Below are 12,597 nucleotides of genomic sequence, written 5' to 3' on the forward strand. Positions count from 1 at the left end.
AACTCTGTACCTCTATACTGCAAGAAACATAAAATAAACACTGAAATAAATAGCGTGTTAATAAATATGTTAATAAATAGTAAATAAATCTTTGGAAAGTCCAGAAGATTGAGGGCTTGGGGGAAAAACAGGATGTTGGGAGGTATTTTTACTGCTCTACGAGCTTATTGCTGCAGTAACTTACAGTTACAGCTAAGACAGAAACTGTGGGAAATACCCAAAAAAGCCGAGGAAATAAACAGTCATAGTGTACAAAAAAAAAAAAACAAACAAATAAAAAACATTGCTTAAATCACCTTCATGTAAGGTGCTGACAACACCACAGGGTTGCACATTAGCTGACAATAATTATCTAAACCTATTATCATAGTTTTCTCTTAGCTCAATTCAGCTTTTACTTCCTCGTTTCTCTTCGTGTGCTAGTATTTGTTGTCAGAGCCTCATTGCAGTTGCTCTGAGTCATAAGTGTGCTTTTGTTGCCAGGAGGAGGAAGTCTCTTGCCACCTTGGTGAGGTACAGGTCTAGATCCCTCAGAATGATGTAACCCTCCACTCGGCTGTCCCACACTGTTTTAGAGCTGGCTTCTGCCTCAAGAGGGGACCAGACTGTAGGAGAGGTTGGCTTCACCCAAGAGCTCTTCATGTGACTCATCTGGGGAACAAAGCAAAGCAAAGCAAATGTTATCATCGTTGATTCTTCCAGACTCATGTGGCCTTAAAAAGGGGACAAAATGAGTGGATTTCAGTGGGAAATGCAGTGGTTACCTGGCTGCTGACTTGGCTCATGAGGTCCCTCAGATCCAGCTGAATGTGTTTGATGCTTGGAGGTAAAGTGGACCGTACCACCATCCCCTCTTTCTCTTCCTTCTCCAGCTGCATTCTCTTCCACTCAAGCATTTTCCAGTAGACCTGCATGTCCCTGAAAGCAGTATGGAGGCGCTCCCAGTCCTAAACACACAGAAGACAACCACGTGGTTGCATAATCAAATTCACAACCCCCTTTTCCTTTTAATATCTTAAAAGGGGAATTCCGCTCAAAATTTTACAAGTTTTTCATTCTGCAAGACCAGACATTCTGTTGATGTCATCAGGTTTTCCTTTATTCTCACCGTAATGGAAAAACATTACGGTGAGAGTAACGAACATTATGACATTTTCACAAAACTGTGTGATTTTCAGAATAAGATACAGAACGTTATTTTTTGTGTAGTAGTTTTTTAAACACATGGGAAAATACTAACCGTCATGTTAAGCCAGCTATAGAAGTCTGTAGAAAGTAACGGCAGGTTCTTTAGCTGTTGGCTTCGGTCCTCAAAATGCTTATTTCCCAAATGCTGTTCCTTCTATAAAAATAAAACAATGACAAGAGTTGGAATTAAGGAAGGTGAAGCTAAGTGTACTAAACTGGTTTGGAAAAGGTAGTCTTTTAGGAAGACAAGATAATATTAATTATTAAATAAGTACTCACGTATTTTTTCAGCAGCAGCTGGACATGGGTTCGGGTCGACCTTGCCAGACGAAAGGAGTTCTTATATTTACTGCTCTGGAGGACTCGGAATGGAGCAAAGGAGTCCACACAACTCAGTATGCAGCAAAGAAGGATGACAGCTCGCCACCAAACGATCATCTGACACAAAGATACGTGTTGTTACATTCAGGCAGTGTGATCAAAATGCTGCTTTCCTTACAGTTAATGTAAGGAAATTACAGTAACATGAACTGTAACTGTAATCTCACTTCTGTGTACAGAGGGAAAAACATATGACACAAAGGATCACTTCCAGCACAAACAACTGTGTTCCAGTTAAATACTTAGATTCTGCTTATGGGAACATAACGGTCATTTAACGGCCATACTCAGAATCTGAAAGGAAGATTAATAATATTTCTTAATAAAATCCACCCCGCATCCATCAGTCACACACCACATGGTATCCCAACACATGCACTCCTTCTTATGTAATTTAGCAACACTGCCGCTGGTCAGTTTGTCAGTTCATGGAAACAGATATTTTGATTCCTCTAAATGGTTTCAGTGTGGAAGGAAGCATTATTTCACCATGACCTCCTTTTTGTTTGCACCCAAATATGTTTATGCAAGTTCCTGAAACCCTACAGATTACACAGTCTTTTCCCGCATGCCGCATTATGAGCATTATGGCCTACTGAAGCGAGTCAATATTCTTCAGGTTCCCTATTTTCTGCCAGAATTAATCTGTCGTAAAACAAAGCACTCTTTTCCACTTCATCCGTCTGTTTTATCCAGTTGCATCATAAATTCTTGATGAGTCAACGTGTTTCTCACTCACTCTGATCCTTCACAAATTGATATCAAAAGCTTGCTCAGTGCTACACAAATAAAAAGCAAAGAAGTGACTATTAATTTACTAAATGCCATCAAGTGTACAGAAACACTGCAGCTACAAGTGTGCCCCAAATCTGCCATGACTATGCACTACTGTCAGCCGGTTGAATTATTGGACATCTTCTGTGACACAGCACATAATTCCAAAATGTAATAACATATATATTAAAATATATGATTAAAAGGTTAGTTAAATAATCAAACTATTTTTAAATTGGGCTTACCTTGGAGGAGCAGTGAATGACACCCAGAGCAAGATACCTTCATGTTCTAGTGAGCCTGATGTACAGTTTATATATTTGTCATGTGCTTTCGGTTTCTCAGAGATTTTTTTTCTCGGAGTTTTTTTGACTTATTTTCCCCTCTCTCTCTCTCTCTCTCTCTCGCTTTCTCTCTCTCTCTCTTTCTGTGTATCTCTCTCTCTGTTTCAGCATCTTGTGGTCACTGATTTGAATGAGACAGAAGTGAGGAAGTTACCTAACACAGCATTAAGAATTGCTATTTCAGAGATCAAGCAACAAAGGAAATACATCTACACATTTTTTCTTATTTTTTTTAATCTCAGGAATGTGGGAAACATTTAGAACTCATAAACCAAATCTAGTCACATTGTTTACATAGACAAGGATAATAAATCTCACACATGCAAACTAGTTGATAGATGAGAAAACAAATCAAATAAGAATCTTTGTGTAAAATCTCTTGATATTCTGCTTTTTTTTTTTTTTTTTTTATTGGTTCCACTCATCTATACTACTTGTCTAATCTCCCTATAAAATAAAAGAATGAATCAATTGCTAGATTTCTAAATAGTTTCATCACACATCTTTTAATCATTCCAGAAACTACCAAAACCTGAAACTTTTTTTCCAAGAGGCAGTAAGGCTCGGTTGACTGTGCATCTTAGGGGAATGTTTCAGGAGTCTCATGATGTAGATGACTAATTATTGAAAGAGTCTTAGTGAATTTCACAAATTCAAACCAAAACAGAGTCCTTGAAAAAATGCCCCTGCCATCGTGACTGTCAGCGTCATAAGCTGTCACTAATGTAAATAAGTGGTTTATCGCAGCACATTCATAACATTTAATACTATGGTAATTCTTTTTTCTGTACTGTCTAACATAATTTAGGATGTCAGTCAAGTCTAGGCCTTTTCTTTTGTCATTCACACAGTAGTATATTCATGTCCATTCTGTTCATTTGTAGCTTGAAGAAAACATGCATGGTAGAAACTGTGTATGTGTCTTCAATACAGGTTAAGTCACGTCATGATTGTTTCTTTTAATAATAATTAAAACAGTAAAGACTAACCTCACTTTATTAGGTACACCTTACTAGTACCGGGTTGGATCCCTTTTGCCTTCAGAACTGCCTTAATCCTTCGTGGCATAGATTCAACAAGGTACTGGAAACATTCCTCAGAGATTTTGGTCCATATTGACATAATAGCATCACGCAGTTGCTGCAGATTTGTCGGCTGCACATCCATGATGCGAATCTCCCGTTCTACCACATCCCATAGGTGCTCTATTGGATTGAGATCTGGTGACTGTGGAGGTCATTTGAGTACAGTGAACTCATGGTCATGTTCAAGAAACCAGTCTGAGATGATTCGCGCTGTATGACGTGACATTATTATCCTGCTGAAAGTAGCCATCAGAAGATGCGTACTCTGTGGTCATAAAGGGATGGACATGGTCAGCAAAAATACTCACATAGGCTGTGGCGTTGACACGATGCTCAATTGGTACTAATGGGCCCAAAGTGTGCCAAGAAAATATCCCCCACACCATTACACCACCACCACCAGCCTGAACAGTTGATCCAAGGCAGAATGGATCATGGTCATGTTGGTGACGCCAAATTCAGACCCTATTCTGAATGCCGCAACCGAAATCAAGACTCATCAGACCAGGCAACGTTTTTCCAATCTTCTATTGTTGCGAATTGTAGCCTCAGTTTCCTGTTCTTAGCTGACAGGAGTGGCACCCATCCGCCTCAAGGTAAATCACCTTTCTTCCCCATTGTGATGCTCGGTTTGAACTGCAGAAGATCGTCTTGACCATGTCTACACGCCTAAATGCATTGAGCTGCTGCCACGTGATTGGCTGATTAGAAATCTGCGTTAAGGAGCAGTTAGACAGGTGTACCTAATAAAGTGGCCGGTATAATAATTATAATAGTATATATAATATAATATAATAATAATAAAATAGCTGGAAGTTTAATGTAAGGTGAAAAACTAACTTTTCAATCTAGGAAGTGTAGAAGGCTAGAAAGTTCAGCTAACTTAAATGAGTCAGTTTTACACCTTTAAAACTCATAGAACAATAATAATTTTTTTTTTTCTGTGTTGAACAAACAAATGTTTTACACTATGACCAGTAACATATGTATAAATAAAAAAATAATGGGTATAAATAAAGCTAGTATTTTTTGTTCTAGTTAGAAAACCTAAATACTTTTCAATGACACACACTCACATTTAAATGTGTATGTCATCAGTTTTCATTTTATTCCAAATCAGCATTTTATTCTTACTCTGGCTTTGCAGTATATTTCATAACCTTAAAAAACTGAACCCTCAACCTGAGTTTGTCTGAATCTTTTTATTTGTTGTGTTCAACTATATGGATGTTGTAACAGTATAATTAAGCGTGTACATATGTTTCCATGTCACCACTGCCATGAAAAACCATCATTTTAAGGGAAACAATGAAGATTGTACCTTCTTCATGCCATTCACGGGACATTTCACTATTGATTTCCACATGGCCTTGGTCAAATCTCTATAGTGACCCTTTAAATTTGCTTGTGTTTTTTATTCAGTATAATTCTGCCATGCTCTTTCTTGGCAGTATAATTGAAAGTGTACATTTCTTGTTTTTCTCACCTATAAGGGAACAGTTATCTCTTCCAGAAAATTTTATAACCATGAAGAGGTGGATTATACGTTGGAGGTAAATTCCCTAATCAATATACATGGGAAGATTGGAAGTCACCCAATATTCAAAGGAAATAAGTCTGTGGGGAAATCTATTAAGTAACTGCAAGGACCAGGGCTTTCATTTATTGATAGTAAATTCAGTTACAGTTCACTTATATTATAGTGTTAAATAAGTACAGTGATTTTGTTTGTCGGACAGTAGTTTGTCCAGTGTAGAAAGTACTGGGCTGCTGATTCATCTCTTTAAATACTGATATATTTAGGAATAAGAGAGTAGAGCTTGATTCAGCTGTCATAGATTTGAGGTTATTGTTATGATAATTTCTAAGTTGATTGTTGGGATAATTGTAGGGCACTTTTGGTTTGACGAAAAGAGTTTGAACTCAAGTCCAAAGAGTACAGGGCATGTTTAGTCTATGACAATGTGATTTGTGTCAGTTTGCATATGAATGTATGTTACCACACCTGTCTATGAAATTAACCTGATCGCACTTTACATGTCAGTGGCAAAATCTGGAAGTATACTAAATATAGCTTCACAGTGATTAAGTTCTAACTTATTTAAACATTTATGTTAGGAGAGGAAGTTCAAAAGAGCAGATGATTTATTTTACAATAACATCACTATGTTGAAACAGCTGCCTATGACAAAATATACATATTTCATTGTAGTGCCCTGAAAAGTTTCAGTGTGTCTAACAAAGTGACAGTACAAAGATAAGATCTTTTTGTGAAATTTCCTGAGATTAGTTGCAATTAGTTGCAAAATATAAAAAATCTGAATAAAAACCCTGAAAATTCCTTCTTACTAGAAACACTAACCACTGGTGGTTTCAACCTACCTCTTGGTGGTTTAGCTCTTTCACTATTGGCATAGCATTGTAGTCAGCTTTTGTTTGAAATCAGGGAAAGTTTCTTGGTGCTGTACTCCCTTACAACTGAGGCTAGAGGTTGCGAGTGATACTGTAAGGGAGGGTCCAAAGCTCATTTTGTTTGTAGAGCTTTAAGAGTCATATAAAACTGAAATTTGTTCAGAGTTACGGTTTATTGCTTTTTATCTTAACCAACTTAACCCAGAGACTGTTTATTCATTCAATGAACCTACAGCATATCATGTTACTATTTTCTTCTTATCAATTATTTTTGTATTATTAGTATTAATAGTATTATGATGTGTAATCAGTGAAAAAAACTATTTCTTCATATCTTTCATATTTTAATTAAATTCCCTTCAATTTAATTAATTTTATTTTTATAGCTCTAAATAAATCATCTCAAGGCACTACATGTGTGTTTCTTATGGTAATCTTTAATATAAAAGAGCATATGAATGTAAGTTAGTCCTTTAATCTGATGTAATAAATTCAATAATTACTTTAAATCTATAATTTATATTAAAATGTTAAATTTCTGTTGTAATTGTCTGTTGACAAAGCAGTATCAGATTGACTCTAAGCTAATAGGCATGTTAATGCCCAAAAGCCTGAGATACTAGGTCTGATAATGTTATAGAGAATTACAAAATATGGATACCATATTTATAAGTGCTGTTTAAACTGTATTTGTTGTGACATTTTTGCTCAACAAATCCCATTGCATTAAAAAGTTAGTTTACTTTTGTTTTTTCAATATTTTATTTTCCAAAGCCAAAAGAAAAAAATAAATACATTTTCAAAAACCAATAAAGACCTGTATAACACCAAAAACAAATAATTTAATGTAATTGTACTATAAAACTATAAACTGAATTTCAGAGAGCTCAGATCAAATTATATGAGACCAGACATCAATATTAGGCTTTTTCAGCTTGTGTCAGTGCATAGTTTCCAGACTTTTTCCATTGATTTAAAGCTTATTTTTCACATTCAAAACGCATTATACAAGAGCAATACATTTGATTTTTGCATTCAATGGAAATCAAAATACAGATTACTAAGTACTGAAGACTTTGACTACATGGAAATTTTCCTGTAAAACTCACATTGAAAACCACAGTCGCAAACTGAAAATTAATTTATTTTACCATAACAAGAAGAAAAAACAAAACAAACACAAACAAACAAACAAAGAATAACAATCCACTAAGTCATCTACTTCTAAAATACATTCACTTTGTTACATACTGTAATTTACAGGAGTTAAAATCTTTGACACTGACTCATAATTCGTAAACAAGCTGACTTCCTCTCAGAAAAAGAAAATGCTTGGCTCGCCTTGAGCTGTCATGATGTGGTCAGCAAAAGGGGACCATAAAGGGAAGGGCTTCCCTCATTTTCATAACCTCCAGCCTACCTATTCCCACTACTGTCAAATTCCCCTTCTTATATGCACAATTTACTCCCGGTCTATTTTCTGTCTCATTCATTTGTGGTTTCAGGCACCCCTTTTAGTTTTGTTATGCATTTCCTTCCCATTTTTGAAACTTCTTCAATAAATATTATCTTAATCCGGTTCTCTTATTCTGTTTATGGTAAATCAGCTGTTTTAATCGTGTTTTTATGACTATGCTGGATTTGAATATTGGTCATATACTCTACAGTAAAATATAAACAGCGACAACAAGAGATTTATGGCGTACACTTTTTCTCACCTATCGGAAAGTTCACCAAGTTGTTTGCTTGAAAGCACAGAAACAACGGGGACATTTCAATGTGCAGAAAAACAAAAGACAGCTGCACAGCTGTTGTAGCTGTGACAAGAACACATTCTGACCTGGCTCATGCACTCGACCTGGTATAAACACCCCAGGCTTCTATTTAGTTTGGATCAATTTTATAAAGAAGACTGAGGGTGTTTTAGGTGGATGGCTTCATTCATTGCTGACCAAGACTTTACATTTGTAGTTTAAATGATGAATGTTAATACATTATGCACATTAATGTATTTTTTATTGTTTGTATATGCATAAAATAAGACTCATCTCTAAAGTGCAGAGATAATATGACAACGTCTGGTATTCCAGTATTTACTTCAGCTCTAAGGCTACATAGTAAGTGTAAAGTTCTTGACAGTCAACTTCCACTCCAGATGAAAACTAAAAAAAAGAACACACAAATGAGAAAAAATGCTTGTTCATTGTAAGATTTACTGTAAGGGCCTCTGCAGACAATCTGCACACTGCTTTGGCTGGCCAGCTACAACAAACACGGAGTAAGGAGGAAGTAGCACTGTGGATAAACATTATGGAACAGAGAGTCATTAAACAGCAGATTTCAGTTTCAATCAAAAACGGACTTATGTCAGGTCAAACTGCTTTCAAAATTGACTGCAGGCCCACATAATCCTAAACCATCATCTCTGTAAATGGGAAGCTGTTATCAAGTACACATAGTCAAAACACAAGTAGAAGTGTAAATGGTTGCCTAAATACCCCCGTACTATTTTACCCAAATTGAAATACTACATGTGCTCTAAAACATACTTTAAGCACTCAGCAGGTACTCCACAAAGAGACTGATTTCTCTTGACATCCACTAAATTACATTTAAAATAAAAACCTCTGTGTGTAACGTATTGTATTTTAAATTTTACTGTACTTGATACTGTTAATGACATGCATGTGCAAGTTTATGCCAAAATCTTAAATGTTTAGGACTTTTTCAAGTTAATTAACATGCAGGCAACAATAATGAATTACATTTCTTCTATTCAGACATTTAGTTACAAGCTCTAAAAAAGAAAATGACCGGAACAACACACAAATTAAACTAAATTCTCATATGTGTTGTAAACTGCAAACTTTCAAATGTGAAAAATAAAGCAACAAAATATTTCTAATATTTGAAAAAAACAAACAAGTAATATCTCTACTACTGTAGCACCTTGGTGTAGAACAGCACAGATATCAAATGACAAAAAGGGAAATCCTTGTGTTTTCACAATACTGAGCAGCAGTAGAATAAGTACTCACATCCTCTACTAAGTAAAAGCATCCCTATACCACACTGTTTTACAAAGAGACTCTTTAAGTGAAAGTGAAACTTGCAGTACAAAAGTATTAGCATCAAATAATGTTTTCATATTTCTGTTGTTTTCTGCCAGTGTTCATGGGTTTGGTGGACCCGCTGCATTTTGGGGTTTTTAAATCAACACAATTAAACAATGTTATGTTCAAAAACCCAACAGATGTTTACTTCATCTTGATTACAAGCAAATTAAACATCATATATGGTTAATGTTTGGCCTGTATCTGTTCTATTTGGGTTAGTGTATGAACAGATGAAGATTGGTTCCCGATAGACAGAGGGTAAAATGTCTGGGAATGTGAGAGCATAACATACTATTAGCAGGCCCAGACAGGAGGGGTGGAGGTAAGGACCTACAATTTCCACATTTGTATTAGCCTCGGGGCCAGTGGTCCAGGCCATCCTAGATGTAAAATACTTTAAATGTGTAATTAATCATATCATTTTTCTTTTGATAAAGGTCCCACAGACCTGAACACCGTACAAGTTTAAGGATCAAAAGTAAAGATACTAATATAATATGGGTGGTGTGGGGTTAATTCTAATCACTTTGTGAACCACTGGGTGGTTAATCTGTAGTAATACATTTTGATTTATTAGTTGATTACATTTTCTATTGAGAACCTACATATGCAAAGTAACTAATAACTAAAGCTGTAAATGTACTGAAGCTAAAAGCACAATATTATGTTTAGAAATAAAGATACAAATAAAAGTAAAGTAAAAGTTAGTTACTTTCCACTGCTTCTAGCCAATCACTGAAATAAAGTCAAAAATGCATATTTAGAGATAGCTCGATAACCTTGATTACCCTATGTAGTCGTCCCCGTTTGACCTACTGTTTGCAAATGACACTCTGTAAGGTGTGTGTGTGTGTGTGTGTTGGTGGGGTGAGCAGGCAGAGATAAACACTGCACAAGAACATCGAACAGAGGACAGCTGCACAATCATAAAAGAAAAGATAGGCTATAAAAAAATCCTTTTATTGGGTCACCACCAGCTGGTAAAGGGGCTAACATGTTTTGACAGCTTGGTGTTTGAAGTCCAGGGGGGCTGTCATCCTGTGTCTTCTTACGCAATACTTATCAACTGCATGAGTCTGTAGCCCTATAAAAGCCGGGGTAACTCCACTGAGAGCCAGATGAGCTTAGGGTTGTATTCTGCCATCTCGATTTGTGTAACTCTCTCCGCACCAGGAAAATGTATGCAGCTGTTACGCTCTTCCTCTTCATGTGCTTGACTGCCACCACCCATGCAGATCACCATCAGCCATGTCGTAAGAAATTATGGTCCCTTCATGTCTTTTTTGCATTTCAAGTGATTTGATTTTGAGGTGTTGTTGATGTGTGCGGTGTTGTTATCTTTCAGATACACCCAATATGACAGGATTCATGTCTGTGGTGAGTTTCCTAAGTTTATCATTCATGTGTTCTGGTGGAAGATTTTGAAAACTAGCATTAAAACCCTCTTTTTCTTTCTGCACTCATGTGGTGACGAATAAAACCAGACGAACCTGAAGGGTGAGGTGAAAGCATTCGGTGCGTTCACTTACGAATCAATGGGCAAGAAGCTACGGTTCAGATCAAACGAGAGCCACCCTGCGAACACTTCCCACGGTTTGGATCTGCTGATGTTCTTCGATGAGGTAATTATGATTTTGTTAATAATGATTTCTTTGTCTATAGAAATGCCACGGTTCATTTGAAAGTGATGCTCAAATCTGTGTCTGCATGTGGCAGGGAATATTCTACGAGATTGACAGCAAAAACCAGAGCTGCGAGAAAAAAGCATTGCAATGCACCATGCATCCTCTAGATATTCCTGATGATGCAAAATTTGCATCTACAATCAACTCTGGGAGTCCATCCATCGAAGGGGAGGGATTGAAGCTCAACGTATGGAAAGGGTCCATGCCAGACATGAAAGGTGGGGAAGAAGGGCTGTTAAATAACAAACTTGTGCCATTGGTTGGACATAAATAAAGTTGATGACTTTCTCTTTTTGTCAGGTCACTACTCCATGTCTGTAACCATGGGATGTTTGCCTGTGAGCACGTTCTACTTCAGCGAGTCCACATCATTCTATTTCAGGTTGGTGATTGGTTTTTAAGGCTCTAACACTCAGGGCCTTGGTGAATGCCTCCACGTCAATTAATTTTTTTCCCCTTTCTTACAGCAACACGGACGTTGAAACCGATATCAAGGATCCTGATCTGCTTGTGGTGCCTTCCTTTTGTCATGGACAGCCTGTGGAGGAGACACCTGAAGGGACAGTAAACAGTTTCCTCAATGAGTTCATGTAGAGGAAGCGTCACCGGCAGAAAAATCAAACCCCTATCCAAGCGTGGCCTGTCAGAACTTTAGACTTTTCTCTCCTTCTCACGTGTGACACTGCACTGCATCACATCTGTTTCCACCACCTCTTCCACTGCCCTATGAAACTATGACTTTGAATGGATCACATTGTATACATGCATTTTGATGTAAAGGAAAGAGATATGGCAAGGATTGTAGAAGTAGTCATATTTACTAACAGTTGGTGGTTTTTCAAGTTGGTACCGCTTACAAAACCTGTAAGATATGATTAATGGAACAATAAAATGCCAAAGCTGTCACAGGTGTAAAGAGCAGTTTTTCATTATGACCTGATTTTGTTGAAAGTCTGGACACCAAAATTATTTCTGAGCCTTGACATATGTCCAGCTCACTTCACTCAATGCAATATGTGCATTATCTCGGCTCACCTACAAACACCCTTCAAATAAAGCATAAACTGAACGCCGCACATTGCAGATCAATTATATTTCCCCTGGAAATGCTGCAACTTCTCACAAGAGCAGTTAGTTGACAACAAATAAGAAATGGTTGTTTATTGCACACTAGTGATTGAGAAAGTAAAGCAGCCCACATTTCAGTGAGACTAAATACATTTAGGTGCATTGTACTTGTATTACTTGTAATTATTTTCTTTGGCATAATATATATCAAGCTGGATTATGCACTATTATGGACAGACTATAAAATATATATTATTATTAGAGGTGTCATCTGTAGGCCAAGGGTCCATCTTGAGTACATGCAGATGTTTAGCCAGAGGTTTTATAGCAGTGCGTTGGAGAAAGTAGTATAGTGTAGTTATGATCATTTTAACTGTGTTTGGGAAAAGGTATCTTGGACTTTCTAATTAATTTCATCAGTGAATTTAACATGTTTAATTACATGTAGAGAAACACATCTCTCATCCAGGAGACCTACATCCGACCAGCCAGAGATGAATGTGGACATCTTCCATCACAGCTCATGCGAAAACTGCGTGTTGTT

General features: G+C 36.8%; 2 protein-coding genes across 2 annotated transcripts; one reads left to right on the forward strand and one right to left on the reverse strand.

The window, feature by feature from the left end:
• Positions 1–18: 18 nt before the first annotated feature.
• Positions 19–2,693, reverse strand: LOC113170313. The gene is made up of 5 exons (XM_026372368.1): positions 2,589–2,693; positions 1,468–1,626; positions 1,241–1,342; positions 765–947; positions 19–651 (listed from the first exon to the last, which is right to left on the reverse strand). Exons 2-5 carry the CDS (start codon positions 1,624–1,626, stop codon positions 460–462), a joined length of 636 nt encoding a protein of 211 aa, XP_026228153.1. The 5' UTR covers positions 2,589–2,693; the 3' UTR covers positions 19–459.
• Positions 2,694–10,422: 7,729 nt separating this feature from the next.
• epd (ependymin) lies at positions 10,423–11,889 on the forward strand. Its single transcript, XM_026372360.1, has 6 exons — positions 10,423–10,553; positions 10,646–10,677; positions 10,785–10,922; positions 11,017–11,203; positions 11,286–11,367; positions 11,453–11,889. Exons 1-6 carry the CDS (start codon positions 10,478–10,480, stop codon positions 11,577–11,579), a joined length of 642 nt encoding a protein of 213 aa, XP_026228145.1. The 5' UTR covers positions 10,423–10,477; the 3' UTR covers positions 11,580–11,889.
• The last annotated feature ends 708 nt before the right edge of the window (positions 11,890–12,597 follow it).

The sequence above is a fragment of the Anabas testudineus genome, chromosome 14 (genome assembly GCF_900324465.2).
Source record: "Anabas testudineus chromosome 14, fAnaTes1.2, whole genome shotgun sequence".
In the NCBI taxonomy this organism is placed as follows: domain Eukaryota; kingdom Metazoa; phylum Chordata; class Actinopteri; order Anabantiformes; family Anabantidae; genus Anabas; species Anabas testudineus.

Bases quoted from the DNA above. Each gene is read 5' to 3' on its own strand.
- LOC113170313 (XM_026372368.1), bottom strand. From the start codon at position 1,626: ATGATCGTTTGGTGGCGAGCTGTCATCCTTCTTTGCTGCATACTGAGT. The intron at 948-1,240 runs GTTAGTATTTTC...CTGTGTGTTTAG, and splicing joins ATAGCTGGCTTAACATGACG to GACTGGGAGCGCCTCCATAC. The intron at 652-764 runs GTAACCACTGCA...TTTGTTCCCCAG, and splicing joins TGAGCCAAGTCAGCAGCCAG to ATGAGTCACATGAAGAGCTC.
- epd (XM_026372360.1), top strand. From the start codon at position 10,478: ATGTATGCAGCTGTTACGCTCTTCCTCTTCATGTGCTTGACTGCCACC. The intron at 10,678-10,784 runs GTGAGTTTCCTA...GAATAAAACCAG, and splicing joins TGACAGGATTCATGTCTGTG to ACGAACCTGAAGGGTGAGGT. The intron at 11,368-11,452 runs GTTGGTGATTGG...CCTTTCTTACAG, and splicing joins TCCACATCATTCTATTTCAG to CAACACGGACGTTGAAACCG.